The sequence below is a fragment of the Pan troglodytes genome, chromosome 2 (assembly GCF_028858775.2).
Source record: "Pan troglodytes isolate AG18354 chromosome 2, NHGRI_mPanTro3-v2.0_pri, whole genome shotgun sequence".
Classification (NCBI taxonomy): domain Eukaryota; kingdom Metazoa; phylum Chordata; class Mammalia; order Primates; family Hominidae; genus Pan; species Pan troglodytes.
The window spans coordinates 37,828,988-37,850,056 of record NC_086015.1 but is presented as its reverse complement, the minus strand read 5'-3'; the positions used below and the strand labels follow the sequence as shown (position 1 = coordinate 37,850,056).

Here is a 21,069-nt window from a genome sequence, read left to right as displayed (position 1 = left end):
ATTTTTGTTTTTTAATTTTTTTAAATCTTTATCTCTTAGAGACACAGGCTAAAAAACTTAAGAATGAAATGATACGTGAGATAGTTGTAAAATACTCCAAAAAAATGAGGAAAGGAGAAATAACTAAAACACAAAATAGCGAAATACTGATAATCACTTAAGTTGGGTAACAGAAATTCAATGATTCATACTTTTATATATGTTTGACCATCATAGTTACACAACTACACTTTTATATATGTTTTCCATCATAGTTAAACAAAAGAAAATTCATATGAAGAAACATATGCAAGAATAGTCAGGAAAATCCAGAAAATAACAAAATTTAGGAAACAAGCAAGGACAGGCAGAAAAATTCAAAAAATGAGAGATAATACCTATCAGACATTAAAACAGTCTCAAGTATAAATAACTAAAATGATATGGAACTGGAGTATGAACAGATAAACAAGTCAATGAAACAATAAAAGCAGAAATAGATCCCAATATATACCGTGAATCTAATGTGTGATAAAGTCAGAATGTCAGATCAGTGAGGTAAACAAGGCTATTATAAAATAAATGGTTTGGGGACAACAGGCTAGCCATTTGGAAGAAGACTTTAAAAACTGGATCCGGGATCCAAGTTAAAAGAAAAATGGAAGATAGTCAAGATGAGAGTTGAGCAGCAGGCTAGAAAATACTGAGAATAGATTAAACAAATTGACTCCAAAAAAGTTATTTAATACCCAGTATCCAGATGTCCAGACATTTTTTTCTACTACCATTCTCCAATAAAAGAAGACATTACTGATTCTAGGTCTGGAGAAGGAAATATAAAAGATAAGTCTTGAGCATCTTGTAATACCAGAAAGTAAAGTACTTTAAAAAATGATAGGGGGCTGCGCTGGGAGGCGGCAATGAGAGGCTCGCACGCCTCCAGCCCGGCCCCGGCCCCCCGGGACGGAGAGCCGAGCAGCCCCGGCTCTGGGCTACGGACTATGGGCGAATAGCTCTGACCACCCGGCGAAGCATGCCGCCTGCCTTGGCCTCCCAAAGTGCCGAGATTGCAGCCTCTGCCGGGCCGCCACCCCGTCTGGGAAGTGAGGAGCGTCTCTGCCTGGCCGCCCATCATCTGGGACGTGAGGAGCCCCTCTGCCTGCCTACCCAGTCTGGAAAGTGAGGAGCGTCTCTGCCCGGCCGCCATCCCATCTAGGAAGTGAGGAGCGCCTCTTCCCGGCCACCATCCCATGTAGGAAGTGAGGAGCGTCTCTGCCCAGCTGCCCATCGTCTGAGATGTGGGGAGCGCCTCTGCCCCGCCGCCCCGTCTGGGAAGTGAGGAGCGCCTCTACCCGGCCGCGACCCCGTCTGGGAGGTGAGGAGCGTCTCTGCCCAGCCGCCCCGTCTGAGAAGTGAGGAGACCCTCCGCCTGACAACCACCCCATATGAGAAGTGAGGAGCCCCTCCGCCCGGCAGCCACCCCGTCTGGGAAGTGAGGAGCGTCTCTGCCCGGCAGCCACCCCATCCAGGAGGGAGGTGGGGGTCAGCCCCCACCAGGCCAGCTGCCCCGTCCGGGAGGGAGGTGGGGGGTCAGCCCCCCGCCCGGCCAGCCGCCCCGTCCGGGAGGGAGGTGGGGGGGTCAGCCCCCCACCCGGCCAGCCACCCTGTCCGGGAGGGAGGTGGGGGGGTCAGCCCCCCACCTGGCCAGCCACCCCGTCTGGGAGGGAGGTGGGGGGGGTCAGCCCCCTGCCTGGCCAGCCGCCCCGTCTGGGAGGTGAGGGGCGCCTCTGCCTGGCCGCCCCTACTGGGAAGTGAGGAGCCCCTCTGCCCAGCCAGCCACCCCGTCCGGGAAGGAGGTGGGGGGGTTCAGCCCCCCGCCCGGCCAGCCACCCCGTCCGGGAGGGAGGTGGGAGTGTCAGCCCCCTGCCAGGCCAGCCGCCCCGACCGGGAGGGAGGTGGGGGGGTCAGCCCCCCGCCCGGCCAGCCGCCCCGTCCGGGAGGTGAGGGGCGCCTCTGCCCGGCCGCCCCTACTGGGAAGTGAGGAGCCCCTCTGCCCGGCCAGCCGCCCCATCCGGGAGGGAGGTGGGGGGGTCAGCCCCCTGCCCGGCCAGCCGCCCCGTCCGGGAGGTGAGGGGTGCCTCTGCCCGGCCGCCCCTACTGGGAAGTGAGGAGCCCCTCTGCCCGGCCAGCCGCCCCGTCCGGGAAGGAGGTGGGGGGGTCAGCCCCCCGCCCGGCCAGCCGCCCCATCCGGGAGGGAGGTGGGGGGGTCAGCCCCCCGCCCGGCCGGCCGCCCCGTCCGGGAGGTGAGGGGCGCCTCTGCCCGGCCGCCCCTACTGGGAAGTGAGGAGCCCCTCTGCCCGGCCAGCCGCCCCGTCTGGGAGGGAGGTGGGGGCGTCAGCCCCCCGCCAGGCCAACCGCCCCGACCGGGAGGGAGGTGGGGGGGTCAGCCCCCTGCCCGGCCAGCCGCCCCGTCTGGGAGGTGAGGGGCGCCTCTGCCTGGCCGCCCCTACTGGGAAGTGAGGAGCCCCTCTGCCCGGCCAGCCGCCCCGTCCGGGAGGGAGGTGGGGGGGTCAGCCCCCCTGCCCGGCCAGCCGCCCCGTCCGGGAGGTGAGGGGTGCCTCTGCCCGGCCGTCCCTACTGGGAAGTGAGGAGCCCCTCTGCCCAGCCAGCCGCCCGGTCCGGGAAGGAGGTGGGGGGGGTCAGCCCCCCGCCAGGCCAGCCGCCCCATCCGGGAGGGAGGTGGGGGGGTCAGCCCCCCGCCCGGCCAGCTGCCCCGTCCGGGAGGTGAGGGGCACCTCTACCTGGCCGCCCCTACTGGGAAGTGAGGAGCCCCTCTGCCCGGCCAGCCGCCCCGTCCGGGAGGGAGGTGGGGGGGTCAGCCCCCCTGCCCGGCCAGCCACCCCATCCGGGAGGTGAGGGGCGCCTCTGCCCGGCCGTCCCTACTGGGAAGTGAGGAGCCCCTCTGCCCGGCCAGCCACCCGGTCCGGGAAAGAGGTGGGGGGTCAGCCCCCCGCCAGGCCAGCCGCCCCATCCGGGAGGGAGGTGGGGGGGGTCAGCCCCCCGCCCGGCCAGCCGCCCCGTCCGGGAGGTGAGGGGCGCCTCTGCCCGGCCGCCCCTACTGGGAAGTGAGGAGCCCCTCTGCCTGGCCAGCCGCCCCGTCTGGGAGGGAGGTGGGGGGTCAGCCCCCCGCCCGGCCAGCCGCCCGGTCCGGGAGATGAGGGGCGCCTCTGCCCGGCCGCCCCTACTGGGAAGTGAGGAGCCCCTCTGCCCGGCCACCGCCCCGTCTGGGAGGTGTACCCGGCAGCTCATTGGGAATGGGCCATGGTGACAATGGCGGTTTTGTGGAATAGAAGCGGGGGAAAGGCGGGGAAGGGATTGAGAGATCGGATGGTTGCCATGTCTGTGTAGAGGGAGGTAGACACGGGAGACTTTTCATTTTGTTCTGTACTAGGAAACATTCTTCTGCCTTGTGATCCTGTTGATCGGTGACCTTACCCCCAACTCTGTGCTCTCTGAAACATGTGCTGTGTCCACTCAGGGTTAAATGGATTAAGGGTGGTGCAAGATGTGCTTTGTTATACAGATGCTTGAAGGCAGCATGCTCGTTAAGAGTCATCACCACTCCCTAATCTCAAATACCCAGGGACACAAACACTACGGAAGGCCGCAGGGTCCTCTGCATAGGAAAACCAGAGACCTTTGTTCACTTGTTTATCTGCTGACCCTCCCTCCACTATTGTCCTATGACCCTGCCAAATCCCCCTCTGTGAGAAACACCCAAGAATGATCAATAAAAATAAATAAATTAATTTAAAAAAAAAAAAAAAAAAAAAACTGGATCCATATCTAGCACCACACATCAGGATAAATTCCAAGTGGATCAACAATCCAAATATGTAACAAATTACAGACGTATTTATATTTTGCTATTGGCAATCCCATTTCTATTAATTTATTTAAGATATACCTGCTGCTATGTACGGGACTGTGCTCCCCAAATTTCGTATTTTGAATCCCTAACTCCTAATGTGATGGTATTTGAACATGGGACCTTTGGAAAATAATGGGGTTTAGATGAGGTCATGAAGGTGGGGCCTCATAGGGGATTCGTTCCTGTACAAGAAGAGACACCAGAGGGCTTCCTCCTGCTGTTCACCATATGAGAACACAGAGAGAAGGCCATCTGTAAATCTCACCAGAATATGACCATACTGGCACCCTGACCTTGGATTTCCAGGCTCCAGAACTATCAGAAAATAAATTTTTGTTGTTTAAACCACCCAGTTTATGGTGTTCTTATGGCAGCCTAAGCTAAGACACCTGCTGAAGTACAAGATAACTTGTGTACGTGATTTTTTACTGTAGCATTGTTTATAACAGTGAAATCTTGGAAACATTCAAGTATCCAGCAACAGGAGACAGCAATAAACTGTGGCTTACACAGTGAAGTACAATGCAGCTCTAAGGATGGTCTCCCTGTTGCTGAATTAAGATGAAGAGATCTTCAGGATACATTGTTATATGAGAAAAGAAGGTACACAACACTGTATATATTAATAGCATACTACCACTTCAGTAAGAATGAGAAGTGAGAATGTGCAATGTGTGTGTGTGTGTGTGTGTGTGCTATGTATATATTTGCTTCTATTTCAAAGAAAGAAAAAAAACAAGAAATTAATGGAAATTAACTATGGGGCAGTAGGAATAATGGATGGAGGGAACAGGATAGAGGGAAAAAGAGGAACAGGAATTGAACTATATAACCTTATATATACCTATTTTCCCAATTTTGAAAAATTTCAAGCCCACAAAATAATTAGCTAGGTTCAACAATTACCATTTTGCCACATTTGCTTTATCTATTCCTTTCCCATACAAACACATAATCAAGTACCTTTTTTCCTTTTATTGCAGAACTATATGAAACTGAAGTTAGATGTTATAAGCCCTCATCCCTAAACACATCAGCAAGTATTCTATAAGGACAATCTCCTTAATACCTACAACCTAGTATCATAACTAAGAAAACAATACTTGCACAAAATCAGATTTACAATCTTGCTAGGTCCCTCATTAATGAGTCAAATAAATCTTTGACATGTAGTCATTCTATGTGAGTCATGTTTTTATATCTGTGTGTGTGTGTGTGTGTTTCTATATCTTTTTGAAAACTGTATTTCATCATCTTTGAAGATCCACCAAGATGACCAAGAAGATCCATCTTCTGGGGCCACATAAACTGCACTGTTCAAGAAGTGCAACTCATGAGCTGTATTAAGCTCAGGTACAATTTTTCGTGGCCCCAGAAGTGATTGATTCCAAGCAGTTATTTTACCTTTGCTGCCATTTTATCTATTGTTTTGATTTTCCTGATTGTGATTTTATTTTTCATTTCTGGTTTGCACAGGACCAATAAGTTATTTCTCTTTGCTAGTAGCCATAACTAGAAAGTTGGTTTAATAGTGTGACCTCCTAAGATCTCCGTCAGAATCATGGGGTATTATTCTCTACTAAGTGAGAAACTATAGCGAATATGGTTTATTGGTCAACTTCTTGTCTGTTCTGTGTGTCTTCTTGGGAGTGCAAATCAATTAAAAAATATTTCATGCCTACTGGAAAGAATAACTGTCCTCTGAAATATGGATCAGTGAGTGTGTTCTGTGTTAACTTTTTTTTGAGAAAGGGTGTCACTATATTGTCCAGGCTGGCCTCAAACTACTAGCTTCAAACGATCCTCCCACCTCAACCTCCCAAGTAGCTGGACTACAGGCAGGTGCCATCACACCCAACTTCTGTCTTAACTTTAACCTATAACTAAAGCTGTAAAACTAAAGCTGCAAAATCTATGTGTCTATAACTGAGGAATAGTCTTTACCTCCCTCCCATTGTGTGAATCTGAAATAGTTTCCTTTTTCAGGGGTACTTAAAAATGAGATTAAATTTCAAAAGGAGTTCTTTCTATGACTGATTTATAGAGACTAAATATGGGCTTACTTAAATCTAATAGTCCCAGAAACCAGAAAATAAAGAAACTAAACTTACAATTTAAATATGCTAGCCTTAAAAAAAGAATCCTTCCCACAAATTCCTTGTTCAGAATCATTTTTATATATAAATCTAAGTTACTGTAATCAAAGTGAAGCCCCAGACACATCTGGGTCTGACTTTTTTAAAAAGACTTTCTCTGATTTGGTCACTGTGAGATGCTTTCCCATGAAAAGGCTAATTAATTAATCTGAACCTCCTAAACAACATTTCCATTGTTATGGTCTGAATGTGTCCCCCAAAGTTCATGTGTTCCCAATCCCAAAGTGTTGGGACGTGGGGGCATAATAAGAGGTGATTAGGTCAAGAGGGCTCTGCCCTCATGAATAGATTAATGTCATTATCATGGGAGAGGGTTAGTTATCAAGAGAGGGGCTTCATTGAGCAGTTCGGCTCCCTCTTGCTCTCTCTCACTCACTAGCACTCTCTTGCCTTTCTACCTTTCACCACAGGTAACACAACACAAAGGCCCTCACCAGGTGCCAGCACCTTGATATTCGACTTCTCAGCCTTCAGAATTGTGACAAATTTCTGTTCTTTATCAATTACCCAGTCTGTGGTATTCTGCTGTAACAGCACAAAATGAACCAAGACATCCATAGTATCTTCTAAAAATCAGTACATATTTAAACTTCCCTAACTCAAATGCCATAAGTCATCTTTCTATCCTCTGTCTACCAATACTCAAAACACAAACAACTCATACAAACAGCTCTTGCTCCTGCTGGCAAGTTGCCTCAGGTGCCATAATGTCACAGCAAGTTTCTGACAACCCCAATGCCAACAGTATGAACACAACTGCATAGAAGGTACTCTGCTGTTCACAAGAGATATGTGTGTGTGTGTGTGTATATATATACATATATATGCACACACATCTCTCCACTGTCGTCCTCAAGTTGTGGAAGTATATGCCCCAGTTTAGACAAAGACCAGGCCACAAGTTAAACACTACACATACTCCTGGAGCATGGCAATTAATTTAGAATTATTTTTACACTAAAATAAACATGACCAAAAAAGAGAACTGAATGCAAATTCTGCATGAATTTTTCAGATAAAATATGAGACCTCAAAAAACCATGCAGTAAAGTCTAAAGACAAAAACAATCTGGAGATGGCAATTAATTTAGAATTATTTTTACATTAAAATAAACTTGGATAAAAAAGAGAATTGAATGCAAATTTTGCATCAATTTTTTAGATAAAATATGAGACCTCAAAAAAACATGCAGTAAAGTCTAAAGATAAAAACAATCACTTGTCCCTGCTGATAGGGGTGATGAACGGGAAAGGTTTTTATGGGCAAACTTGGAAATCTCACTAGGAAAAAAAAGAGAGATCCAAGTTAGTTACTTAAATATTTATTACCAAGAGACTCACCTGTAACCTTGCAATTTCTTCTCCAAATTTCTTCTGCTGTTTTGCCAGGATAGACTGATGGTACTCAGCATTGGCCTGCATGATACAGTGCTTTGCAGCCAAGACAGGGAACACCTCCTGGAAATAAAAATACTGACCAGGGGAGAGTCCAACCACACAAACCACCACAGACAACATGGGATGCAGGAAGAAAAAGGAAAAGAAGACAGAAATTAGAATCACCCCATTAATGGTTTAGAGATTAAGGTTAGTCATTAGGTGTAAACAGAGAAGACGACATGATTTTGTGTGGATTGAAATCTATGAATTAAATTTTTTTTCTTCCAATTGAAGGGGTTTTTTTTAACTGTTAACTGAAGCCAATTTAGGTTTTACAATTCTCTTTAATTGATCCATGAAGTCAACATTTTGTTTACAAAAAGAAAAGCATGCATTATTAGAAAGAGAAGTAGAATGGACATTCACAGAGGAACACAAAGCACAGAGCTTTAGAAGCTTTCTTATGAGCCCTTACCCAGCCTGTAGAGTTAACTAAACCATCATTACTCACATATACTAATGAAATTGCTCTATAGATGACTGTTTCATCATGTTTTAAAAAAAAGACAGTAAATTTTCACTTAAATTCATATCCTAAGAGGGTTCTTACTAAAGATGATTTTAGCCATATAAAAATGATTTAGTATCATAGATACACTAATATTTCAGTATCTTATACTCAAAAACATATCATACACAAATGCACTAAGTATATGACCAATGATAATGATAAAGTGTTATTTTGCCTATTTGTTTTGAAAATAATTCTAGTCAAAATTAATTTCAAAAGATCCAAAGACATAAAGCAGGAAAGCAATTATACTAGTGGTGGCTCTTCCAAAACGTCAAAATCTAACCTGTAACCTCACTGCTTTTAGGAAGTATATGGTATTAAAAAAAATCCAAGGAATTAGGCTAGACAATCACTATCTAAACAAAAAATGTAAGAGAATCAAAAACTGAATTACTACCTTGTGTGCTTTCCTGTCTCCCAGGGAATAATTTCCTACCTTCCTGGATCACTACTTGCAGACTTTTCAGTTTTATAACTAGAATATGAAAATACCTTATGAGCTTTATTAGTAAAAAGGAAAAAATAAAAGACATCTAAATTTCAAACTACACTCATGCCAGTTCTCAAGGTAACGCTGGAGCAACTTGGTTCTGAAACAGGAGATTTTCAAGGAATACCAGGAATGCTGCAGAGGTAGCTTCCAAGTCTTTGTAGGTGACTTTCTTCTCTCCATGACAGGACTGAACTAATGGCCCAACAGGATGTAACGGAACACTGTGCAGCTGAACATGAGGTCTTTCAGATGAAAAAAACATGAGAGGAGATCCCAAGTCTCTTTTTAAGAGGAAGGCTGTTAATACCCAAGAATCCTGGGCAAATTTCTACTAGGCTCTTGGTGTATCTTAAATCCCCAGGAATCGTCACATTAATTCCTTATTGATCATTTTCTGAGTAATAAGTACTGTTAATGCACTTATGGGCATTTTTACTTCACCCCCAAGTTGTCTGCAATTTTTTAATGTACAAAGATTCCTGAATATGACTTATAAATCAATAAATTCCCCTACCAAAAAAAAATCATGTAACAGATACCATATGATGAAACTAATTCCTTGAACATTTCTGAAGGAAGTAGTTGAAACATATATTTCACTCAATCTTTAAGTTTTCTTTATTAATCATTCCAAATTTACTAGTGATTTGCTTTGTCATTAACAAATGATCATCACTGAATAGTCTTTACAATTGTCACTTCAGAAAGGTTTACATTAAAACATTATACTTCCTGTGATATGTGGTTTAAGATGGTTGCTTTCCTTAGCTGTCCATTAGCAGCCCAATTTTTTATCCCTGTTGGCAAAACTGAATTCTAATCAAAGTATCAGATGAATTTGTTAAGTTTTCTTTTCCTTTTTTCTTTATGTCTGTTTTTGCGCTTTAAGGCTCATCTTTAAGAAAACAGGACAATAATTAAAAGTGTGAATCATCAACATGCTCAAGTATACATGCTTGTACCAAATCACCAATGATTCAGAACTACACAATGCCTTGATTTGATAAAAGTATTGAAAACAGATGGTCAACATTTTCCAGAAAGAGTTCTAGCTTGGAAAAACAAGTTTAGTAAAAGGTAAAGACAAAGGCATCCCCTAAACATAAAAGAATTGTTCATGCATCTTAAATTAAAAAAAAAAAAAAACTATTTCTACTATATACTTCGGATAACTCTATTAAAACTTCAAATTTCTTTATAAGTTTCAACTTGCTTCTTATACACAAAAAAGTCTAAATATTTCACATGCAAAGTAAGCAAGTGTTTATAAAAACAATAACTGACCTTGGGGAGAGTATCTTTGTATTGACACTGTTTGAAAGCATCACCAAAATAATCTGCAGCCTGATTAGCCAATTTAGCTATGATGGCATCTTTCATTTTATCTGGAATACAATATGACCATTATAATTAAAATAAATATGAGCTAATCTGACATGTCTCAGTATAAACACTGAGATCACAAGTTTGTACACGCATCTTAAAACATCTTTCTTGATGAAATCACATTTTCTGCACAAAATTTAGAACAGACAAAATAGATTAGTGGTTGCCAGCAGTGGGGGAAAGGGGAGTGAGGAGTGACTGCTAATGGGTACACGGCTTCTTTCTGGGATGATGGTAATGTTCTAAAATAAGATAGTGGTAATCAAAACTCTATGAATATACTAAAAATCTTATGTTGTATACTTAGAAAGGGTGAACTTGAGTGTATATAAATTCTATCTCAATATAAGCTGTTATTTTAAAAGAAAAAAGTATTCCAATTCCTATTTCTTCCACATGATGACTTATCTCTCATTTTCAGTTTCAGCCCATATTACATATTCAGCCCATTTTCAATCTCTCATGCTAACTTATATGCCTTATAAGAATTATTCTTATTCCCTCATTCCCAGGGCTAGGGACTGTGCCTGGATGACTCCTTCTTGTCATTTAGGTCTACTTTAAAGAGGACCTCCTGAAAGAAAGCCTTCTTGACTAATGAATCTAAAATTAGCCCAGCTTCCCCTATATCCCTATCCCATAACCATACCACCAGCCACTATCATATAATTCTCTTATTTTTCATAGCAATTATTTCTGAAATCTTATAGCAATTATTTATGAAATTATCCTGTCTACTTAATTCTTGCTTATCATCTCTCCCGTCGCCAAAACGTAAGTTGTTTTCTAACTCCGTTTATCTAGAAACTAGAACAGTGACTGGCACAGAGTAAGTATCCAATAAATATTTGCGAATAAATGTCTGACATGTTAAAAACATACATAAATACTATTCCAGAATGGAGTGTTTAAAGACAATTACTAAAGATCCATTTCATGACTTCAAACACAGCCTACATTCTTAAATGTAAATTTGTGCCACAAATTCAGAAAAGGATAGCTGAAAATTTTCCACAATTCATGTATCAAGTTCAAGAAGGAAAGCTCGACATTGAACGTATTATATTCTAATCACTTTCTTAATTTAAAAGCCTTATCACTTCTTTTCACATGCAACAAAAAGATAAATTGGAGTTACCTCTTGTGGCTTTTAAAAAAAATACTTCTTGAGCCTGTGCCAGCATAATAAGACTGAGGGTCCCAACAGTATCTGGAGATATGTCCACGGTCGGCTCTCGACTTAAGGCAGATAAAACCGTCTCTTTAATATGTAAAAAGGCACCACTAGCAAACTAAAGGGGGGAAAAAGAATTTCTTTATAGGAACTCAGCAAGACTTAATTTCCTACTGTTACATATAAAAGTCATTTCAAATGTTAACTCAGTGAACAGTTAATATACTTAAATTTTTATATTACGCAAAACCAATCTAAAACATCTGACCTGCAGACAATAAGGTTATCTTTCTAAAACTCTATAGCGTAACAAGAGATTTAACAAAGATTAGAAGTAAATTACAAGGAAAAACAAAGTAAACTAATGGAACAATCTGATTAAACTATTTTTAGATATACTTCCTCAAAATTAACATGAGAATAGAGGCGGGGATAAACATTAAAATATTTTTAGTACTGCAATGCTCTTGCTTTGGTCCCAAACAAATTCATCTTTCAAATAATTAAACATGCCGTAGTTAGGGGACACCCCAGATAGTACATACACCTAGTCCTCTGAGGAACAGCATTACTACCCATTGCTAGTGATTTCTGTCTGGCCTTCAGAGCTCACTAGTGAAATGTTCCCCATCAGATTTTTCATCTCAATTATATTTTGTTAATACTAAAATAACTTTGCTTTTATGAAACAAATTATACTAAGAAAAAGAAATAAATCAGTCTGGGATTAAAAGGTGTCATGAGTTGGCCGGGTGCGGTGGCTCTCGCCTGTTAATCCCGGCACTTTGGGAGGCTGAGGTGGGCAGATTACCTGAGGTCAGGAGTTCAAGACCAGCCTGGCCAACATGATGAAACCCCGTCTCTACTAAAAATACAAAAATTAGCTGGGCATGATGGCACACACTTGTAATCCCAGCTGCTCGGGAGGCTGAGGCAGGAGAATCACTTGAACCCAGGAGGCAGAGGTTGCAGTGAGCCAAGATCACGCCATTGTACTCCTGCCTGGGCAACAGAGCGAGACTCCATCTCAAAAAAGAAAAAAAAAAAGGTGTCATGAGTTAGATAAATAGATAACACAGAGAAAACTCAAAGTCAAATGTATTAAAATGAACAGCATGTTTCTGCAGTCAGTAAGTATTATAACACTAGAGTATCTGCTAGGAATGAACAATTGAACTTGTTTAGTAAACTAGTGAATCAAAGTCTAGAACAGCAAAGTGTCTGAGTCTCTCATTTACAGATAAGGAACTGGAGGTACTAGAGAGGTTAAAGAACTTGCCCAACGGCACAAAGCTTCTGGGTGGCAAGCAGCCTAGACAAGGACCTAGGTCTAATACCACCACCACCAGTTATCTTTCCATGATACCAGGTGCCCTGCTGTGAACCCTCACAGAATGGAATGTTTCTTTCATAATTCAGAATGACCTTTCTAAAATCTCATATACTAACTAACTGAGTTACAGTTAACCAAAAGCTAAATAAAATTTTACTTCGTTTTCACTACTGTATTTTATTTTATTTATTTTGAGACAGAGTCTTGCTCTTGTCGCCCAGACTAGAGTGCAATGGCACAACCTCAGCTCTCTGCAACCTCCGCCTCCTGGGTTCAAGAGATTCTCCTGCCTCAGCCTCCCGAGTAGCTCAGACTACAGACACCCACCATCACACCCAGCTAATTTTTCTATTTTTAGTACAGACAGGGTTTCACCATGTTGGCCAGGCTGGTCTGGAACTCCTGACCTCGTGATCCGCACACCACAGCCTCCCACAGTGCTGGGATTACAGGCGTGAGCCACCACGCCCAGCTCCTTTTCACATTTTAAAATATTTGCCATGTATAGCCTCAAAAAGAAATAGCGTATGCATTATGTTTGTCATCTATGCCCATTCAAAACTGTAAGGCAAGCCACAATTTGGAGCGTGTTGTTTGCTTAAGGTATATTTTCCTTTTACTTTCTCAGAACAGCATCACTCACCTCTTCCCTAAACATAAACAACGGGAAAAAGCAGACTACCTCTGAGACAAGCAAATTTCATGGGAGGTTTGGGGGTGAAACAGTGGAAGGACATTTGGAATTACATGAAATTTGGAATCAGAACTATTGAAACCCAAATGGACTGCTTTATTAAGACTTCGGACCTTTAGCCTCCTCGTATGTAAAATGGGAATGACATTATATGACATACATCACAAGGTTTATCTGAGAGTCAAATAATGTACATGAAAACACTTTGTAAATTAGAAAGTAATATAAAATGACAACATGATTATATATATATTACTTAACAGTAATCATTTACTGTTCTTTTAACCAAAACAAAAAAAAGCTGAATAAATAATAAACAACTGCTGGCCGGGCATGGTGGCTCACATCTGTAATCCCAGCACTTTGGGAGGCCGAGGTGGGTGGATCATGACGTCAGGAGATCAAGACCATCCTGGCTAACACAGTGAAACCCCATCTCTACTAAAAATACAAAAAAAATTAGCTAGGCAAGGTGGCGGATGCCTGTAGTCCTAGCTACTCAGGAAGCTGAGACAGGAGAATGGCGTGAACCCAGGAGGCGGAGCTTGCAGTGAGCCGAGATTGTGCCACTGCACTCCAGCCTGGGCAACAGAACAAGACTCCGTCTCAAAATAAATAAATAAATAAAATAAAATAAACTGCCACAAAATAACATGCCATATTAGTAAATGATCAGTACGTAAAACAGATTAGGCAACTTATGAACATATGTGTCTGACCATATTTAAATATGACCTCTCAACAAGTCTCAAAGTTAAAATTTTATTTTCTTGCCAATTTCTTGTCTTTATTTTTGTAACAACAGTGAAATTTCAAGTGTGTCTCACTCTAAGAAAACATATGAAAATAATGTACAAATTTTTTTAATTAGGTAATTTATTTAAAATGGATTTACCCTAAATGCCTGAGATGAAATCTCAGACATTTCATAATTTCTTCAACCAACAATTATTGAGCCTCTATTATGTGCCAGGCACTGTGCTAGGTGCTGGGTATAAAACAATGAGGAATAACAGACCTGGTCTATAGACAGTTTATCTAAGGGCTTCAACAGTAAGAATCAATTCATTTTAAAAGTGCATTCGTTTAAGAAAACATCTGTTGCATAAGAAGTATCTATAAACCTAAATGCAAATTATTTTCCACTTAATCCAATTTAGTGTTGATCATTATTGTAGTAACTACTTTTCAGCATACCTGGTAATGCTTAGCAGCGATTTTCAATCCTTCATCATTATCCAGGTTCTGTTCTGCTGCAATTTGGCTAGCTAAGGCTGCACAATTGAACAACACACAGCTCTTTTCATATCCTAAGCTTGCAAGAGCTGTAAAAAATTGAGAAGGAAAAATTCATCAGATTATTTTTTCTAAAGAAAACAAATGTTTCAAAGAGAAATACTATGACCTCTCTCATCCCGCTGACTCTCACAAAAACAAGTTTCCAGACCTGTTTTCTTGCTGTCATATGCTCCCATATTTCAAGCTGCCCTTACAGGCATTTATTTCCACAACAATATTCCCATCACCCAAAACGCTAAAGAACAGTAAGTTATTCTTTCTCTCCTTCCCTTTACTTCCACATTTCTATTACAATCAAATTCAAATGTAAAAGTCATTTTCATGTCATTTCTCTCAGTTTCTTAAATTTGAATAAATTATTTCCATTTTTCCGTCACCTCTCAAAATCACATTGTCCCACCACAATCAAACCAATTCCTCATTACCACAAATCTAAGTCGATGCAATTACCTCCTAGCTGGCCTTATGCTTTACTCCCTCATGCAAATACATTTCTCAAAGGGCTAGCAGGTTAGCTGGGCTAAAACCCAACTCTGATTAAAAAAAAAAAATCTACACACTTCACATCCACTTAGGATAGCTCCTATTAAAAAACAAACAGAAAATAAGCATTGATGAAGATATAGACAAACTGGAACTTTCCTGTACTGTTGGCAGGAACGCAAACTCGTGGTTGGGCATGGTGGCTCACTCCTGTAATCTCAGCACTTTAGTAGGCTGAGGCAGGAGGATCTCTTGAAGCCAAGAGTTTGAGGTCAGCCTGAGCAACACAGCAAGACCCCATCTCAACAACAACAAAAAAAATTGTTTCTAAACAGCCAGGTATGGTGGTGCATGTCTATAGTCCTAGCTACTCGGAGGCAGGAGGACCACTAGGGCCCAGGAGTTCAAGGCTGCAGTGAGCTATGATCATGCCACTACACTTCACCCTGAGCGTCAGAGCAAGACCCTGTCTCAAAATAAAAAATAAAAATTAGAAAAAGTGCAACTGCTGTGGAAAACAATATGGCGAGTCCTCAAAATATTAAAAATAGAATTGCTATTTTATCCAGCAATTCCACTTTTGAGTATACACCCCCAAAAAAATGAAAGCAGAGTCTCAAAGAGATATATGTATGCCCATGTTCATAGCAGCATTATTCACAAAGCCAAACATGAAAGCAACCCAAGTGTCTGTGATCTGATGAATATATAAACAAAATGTGGTATATACATACAATGGAATATTAGTGAGCCTTGAACAAGAAGGAAATCATATGCTATAACACGGATGAATCTTGAGGACATTAAGCTAAATGAAATGCCAGTCACAAAAAGACAAATATTGTATGATTCCACTTATATGAGTTACCTAGAGTAATCAAATTCATAGAGACAGAAATCAGAATGATGGTTATCAGGGATGGTGGTAGGAGGAGGGGGATTGTTGTTCAATTAGTACAATATTTCAGATTTGCTAGATGAAAAAGTTCTGGAGATGTATTTTACAACAATATGAAATACACCCAACACTAGTGAACTGTATACTTAAAAATGATTAAGATAATAAATTTCATGTTGTGAAATTTTTTTTAAATGCAGTCTACAACTCTACTTGTATGAGGTACCTACAGTTAAATTCAGAGACTGAAAGAATGCTAGTTGCCAAGGGTTGAGGGGGGAGGGAAGAATGGGACATTATAATTGTTTTTTTTCTTTTGAGACAGGGTCTCATTCTGTCACCCAGGCTGGAGTGCACTAGTGCAATCACACCCATTGCAGCCTCTACCTCTTGGACTCAATCAATCCTCCTGCCTCAGCCTCCTGAGTAGCTGGGACTACAGGCACAGGCCACCATACCCGGCTAATTTTTTTATCTTTTGTAGAGACAGGGACTCACTATGTTGCCTAGGCTGGTCTTGAACTCGTTGGTTCAAGCAATCCTCCCACCTCGGCCTCCCAAAATGCTGGGATTACAGGCATGAGCCACCGCCCCCAGTCTGTGAAGTTATCATTTACTGGGCAGAGTTTGTTTTGTAAGATGAAAAAGAGTTCTCGAGATGATGTTTGCACAATATTGTAAATGTACTTAATACCTCTGAAGTGTACACTTAAAATGGTTAAGAAGGCATATTGTGTATATTGTATCACAATTGAAAAATAACTTTTAAAAAAGAATCTACAATAGCTCCCTATTACTCACAGAATTCAATCAGTTTGGAATTCAAGATCTTGCATAATGTGCAAGGCATTGACCACTAGGCAAAATAAGGCTCCTTACAAAAAACACTGAACAAATCAATCTAGGAGAATCAGAACAACACTACATTTGTATGTTTGTGCCACAGAGTAGTACCATAAAGTAAAGCCCTCCTTGTTACAGTACTTTGGTGGCCTCCTAGGTAATAAAGGCCAGTTTTCAACTTGCTTCCAAACCAGTTCTAGTCTCCTCATTCTAAACTAAAGCAGACATAAACACCAGCTACTCTAACCTACTTTATTAAACATATGGAAAATCCAAAATAACCAGGTTGTGAAAAATGCCTGCAGCAAAATAAAGGAAGAGCAATGTGAACTGAAAAACTAAGCCCAAAATAAATAAAGACAATTACAGTCATAAAAGATTATATTCCAAATATCACAATTAGCATTCCTTAAAGAGATTCAAAGACGGTACATCCACAAAAGAAAAGGATTTTTTTAATTAATAAGACAAAGCTCCTAAAAATTAAAAACTTGATTGTTAAATTTTTTTCAAAAGTTTTAAGGGCGGAGGAAGGAAAAAAAATTTTTTTTCAAGTTTTAAAATTAATATCTAGGCAATCTCGGAAAGAACATAAAGTCAAGAAAAAATATAAAAATTACGAGTGAACAACTCAGAACACCCAACATCTAATAAAGTATTCCAAAGAGAGACAAAAGAGACAAGAAAATTATCAAAGAAATATAAGAAAACTTCCCAGAGCTTAAGGGAGATATAAGTGTTCAAACTAAAAGGGCCAAAAAGAAATGCCCTACACACGAATAAAATGAAATCCCATTAAGTCTTTTGAGATTTCTAAACATGAAAGCTAAAGAGAAGACTGTAAAAATATTCCCAAGAGCAAAGAAACAGATCACTTATAAAATAACAAAAATCAGACTTTTCATCAGTAACACTAGATACTAAAAGGCAAGGGATTGGCCAGGTGCAGTGGCTCACGCCTGTAATCTCAGCACTTTGGGAGGCTGAGGTGGACAGATCACGAGGTCAAGAGAACAAGACCATTCTGGCCAACATGGTGAAACCCTGTCTCTATTAAAAGTACAAAAATTAGCTGGACGTGGTGGCGCACGCCTGTAGTCCCAGCTACTCGGGAGGCTGACGCAGGATAATCGCTTGAACCTTGGAGGCGGAGGTTGCAGTGAGCCGAGATCGTGCCACTGCACTCCAGCCTAGCGTCAGAGTGAGACTCCCTATCAAAAAAAAAAAAAAAAAAAAAAAGCAAGGGATCAATGTCTTCAAGTTCTGAATATAATTTTAATTAATTCAATAAATATATACATTAGGCCAGTGTGGCAGGAGAGAGCAAGGAACAAAATTAAATATCAGCCAGGCGTGGTGGCTCACACCTGTAATCCCAGCACTTTGGGAGGCCAAGGTGGGCGGAGCTCTTGAGGTCAGGAGTTCGAGACCAGCCTGGCCAACATGGTGAAACCCCGTCTCTACTAAAAATACAAAAATTCGCCAGGCGTGGTGGTGCATGCCTGTAATCCCAGCTACTCAGGAGGCTGTGGCACGAGAATCACTTGAACCTCAGAGGCAGAGGTTGCAGTAAGCCGAGATCATGCCACTGCCCTCCATCCACCCTGGGCAACAGAGCAAGACTGTTCTCCAAAAAAAAAAAAAAAAAAAAAAACAACAAGAATGAAATATATTCCAAACAAGAAATAAAAGTAAACTGTTTATATATCGGATACATATCTCAGTCTATTATGTTGCCCATAAATATTATCATACCAGACTGTAGTCTCTCATTTTATTTTGACAATTTCTCATGTATAAGAGCTTTTATGAGATTTTACATATAAGAGCTATTTTATCTTTTTTCCTTTATTTTCTTCTATCCATCTAAACTTAAACCAGGTTTTCAAAACAATATTTAATTTTCCTTTTTTCAAAGATGCCTTTCTAAGTATTTAACTGTATTCTTGTTTCTTACTTGCTCTCTTTTAAGTTTTTCTTTTATCTTTTTTTTTTCTTTTGAGACAAGGTGTCACTCTGTCACCCAGGCTGAAGTACAGTGGCGTGATCATGGCTTACTGCAGCCTCAACCTCCCAGGCTCAAGCAATCCTCTCACCTCAACCCCCTAAACAGCTAGGACTACAGGCACACACCACCATGTCTGGCTAACTTTTTTATTTTTTGTAGAGACAGAGTTTCGTCTGTTCCCCAAGCTGGTCTTGTACTCCTGGGCTCAAGTGATCCACCTGTCTTGGCCTCCCCAAGTACTGGGATTACAGGCACGAGCCACCACTTCCAGCCTCTAAGTTTCTCAAAATGAAAATAACAGCTTTCTAAAATTCAAACAATTTTTCTAAACTACAAAAAAATAATTAAAAATCACCCAAGATCTCATCTTCCAGAGTTAACCAGAATTTATTTTTTGGTATCTCACAAATAACTACATAAACATTCACACACATAACTTTTCACAAAGTGGATACTATACCACACTCGAGTTGCCTGGAATGCACAACTCGAGGGAGGAGGAATTACTCTGGGTTCTGTATGAGGAGTGTCCCAAGGAGCCCAATTCCGGGGACCCTAGAGTTGTACAATGCACCAACTCTGAACTAAGGCAGGCCTTTAATTCAATATTCCATTGATATAACTTTACATATCAACAAATACATATATGCATTTTTATTCTTAGTATTCCAAAAGTACACAATATTCAAATGAATGAGTAGCCTTTTATTTAACCAAGACATTACTGAAGGACATTTAATTACCAATTTTTGCTACTAGAAATGCCTTGATGAACCACCTCCTGTTTATGATCTAATTTTTTGCTTCCCAGTTCTTCTGGATACTTGAGTTCATCACTCAAGTGTCTCCTAGTTCTCCTGCCATCTGCTCCTTATTCTCAGCCTACCAAATTTCTTAAGTCATAACAATACTAAAAATCCTTTTCTTCACCTTGGCTCCCTCTCAGAATGATGCTCCCTTTGTCCCCAAATCTTTACTGTAGATTTCCTGAAATGAGCAACCCACATTTACTGTTTCCATTCCCTCACCTCCCATTCACCCCTCAATCTGATGCTTATTCAGGATACTCCAAGAGAAAATTCTCTCTGCTAAATCCAGTGACTTCTCCAACCTTACATGACTTGAGTTCTGCCACAATGACTCTGTCAAGGATGTTCCAGCCTGGACCTGGGATGATCATCAGAATCACCTGGAGATATTTTCTTTTTTTTTTTTTTTAAACAGAATCTTGCTCTGTCACCCAGGCTGGAGTGCAATGGCACAATCTCAGCTCACTGCAACCTCTGCCTCTCAGGTTCAAGTGAGTCTCCTGCCTCAGCCTCCTGAGTAGCTGGGATTACAAGGCGTGCGCCACTATACCTGGCTAATTTTGTATTTTTAGTAGAGACAGGATTTCACCATGTTGGTCAGGATAATCTCAAACTCCTGACCTCGTGATCCACCCACCTCGGCCTCCCAAACTGGGATTACAGGCGTGAGCCACCGCACCCGGCCACCCGGAGATATTTCCAAAGATACTAATTCCAGTGCCCTACTCCAAAACTTTCTCCTATCACATCTGGCACTCTGTATCTTCATCTTTAAAGATAAACCTTTAACATTTTTCCCAGGTAATACTAATACGCAGCCAGGTTTGGGAACCACTGGACCACATCACCTTTGAAACTCTTCTGGCATTCCTTCACATCTCTATTTTACCCTGGTTCCTGTAAGATATGAAAGCTTTTTCTCAACCTCATTCCCAGAACCTCTTCCTCTATTTCCCCTGAATGTTATATTACTTAGCTCTGACTTTAATACTTTTCTCAGTCAATTATCTGCCAGAAGGAATAAATTTATTATCACCTAATAATTGTTCCCGAATGTATATCTTTCTCTTCTGAGCTTTAAATCCTTTATTTCAAAATGCCAGAGAAATGTCTACCCAGACATAACACAGAAAAATCAGAGTCAACCTTTCTACTAAAGAGGAATAAATATCCAACAGGTCAAACCAACTTATTAAATCTCAGAGTCAAGCCTCAACTCTTACTCTTCCTTCTGACTGGTAGTCAGCAAATTCAGTCAACTTCACCTCTGAAAAGTCTGAAATCCCTCTCTTCTGTAACTTGCACACACTAGCTTGTCTAACCTCATCATCTCTCATCAGTCTCCTAACTGGTCTGTTTCTCTCTAGTCCCGGGAGTTAGGCCTTCTAGATTCATATCCCAGGCTTCATTAAATCCTAACCATATGACTTCAGAAAATCACGTAATCTTTCTAAACCAGTTTGTTCAACTGGCAATAATAGTGCCTTTTCCTCATTAAACTATTGGAGAATTCAGTAAGACTATTTATAAAGTCCCTTCCAGAGTACCTGGGTAAAATAAATGCCCAATAAACATGCACTATTATTATATAAGAGGGAAAAGTACAAAGTCAGGAGCATAATATTTGCA

At 41.5% G+C, this 21,069-nt stretch overlaps 1 protein-coding gene across 2 annotated transcripts in view; it reads right to left on the bottom strand.

The window, feature by feature from the left end:
- The window catches only part of PDCD6IP (programmed cell death 6 interacting protein), a 72,121-nt gene that overhangs the window by 33,530 nt on the left and 17,522 nt on the right, over window positions 1-21,069 (bottom strand). Inside the window, exons 4-7 of one of the 2 annotated variants that reach the window (XM_009445119.5) lie at window positions 14,298-14,425; window positions 11,038-11,191; window positions 9,798-9,898; window positions 7,408-7,539 (exon numbers count right to left, since the gene is read on the bottom strand). In XM_009445119.5, coding sequence (XP_009443394.1) covers window positions 7,408-7,539; window positions 9,798-9,898; window positions 11,038-11,191; window positions 14,298-14,425 — 515 coding nt within the window. The remainder of the gene's footprint in view (window positions 1-7,407; window positions 7,540-9,797; window positions 9,899-11,037; window positions 11,192-14,297; window positions 14,426-21,069) is intronic. The other variant, XM_001169561.8, reaches the window with a different exon arrangement.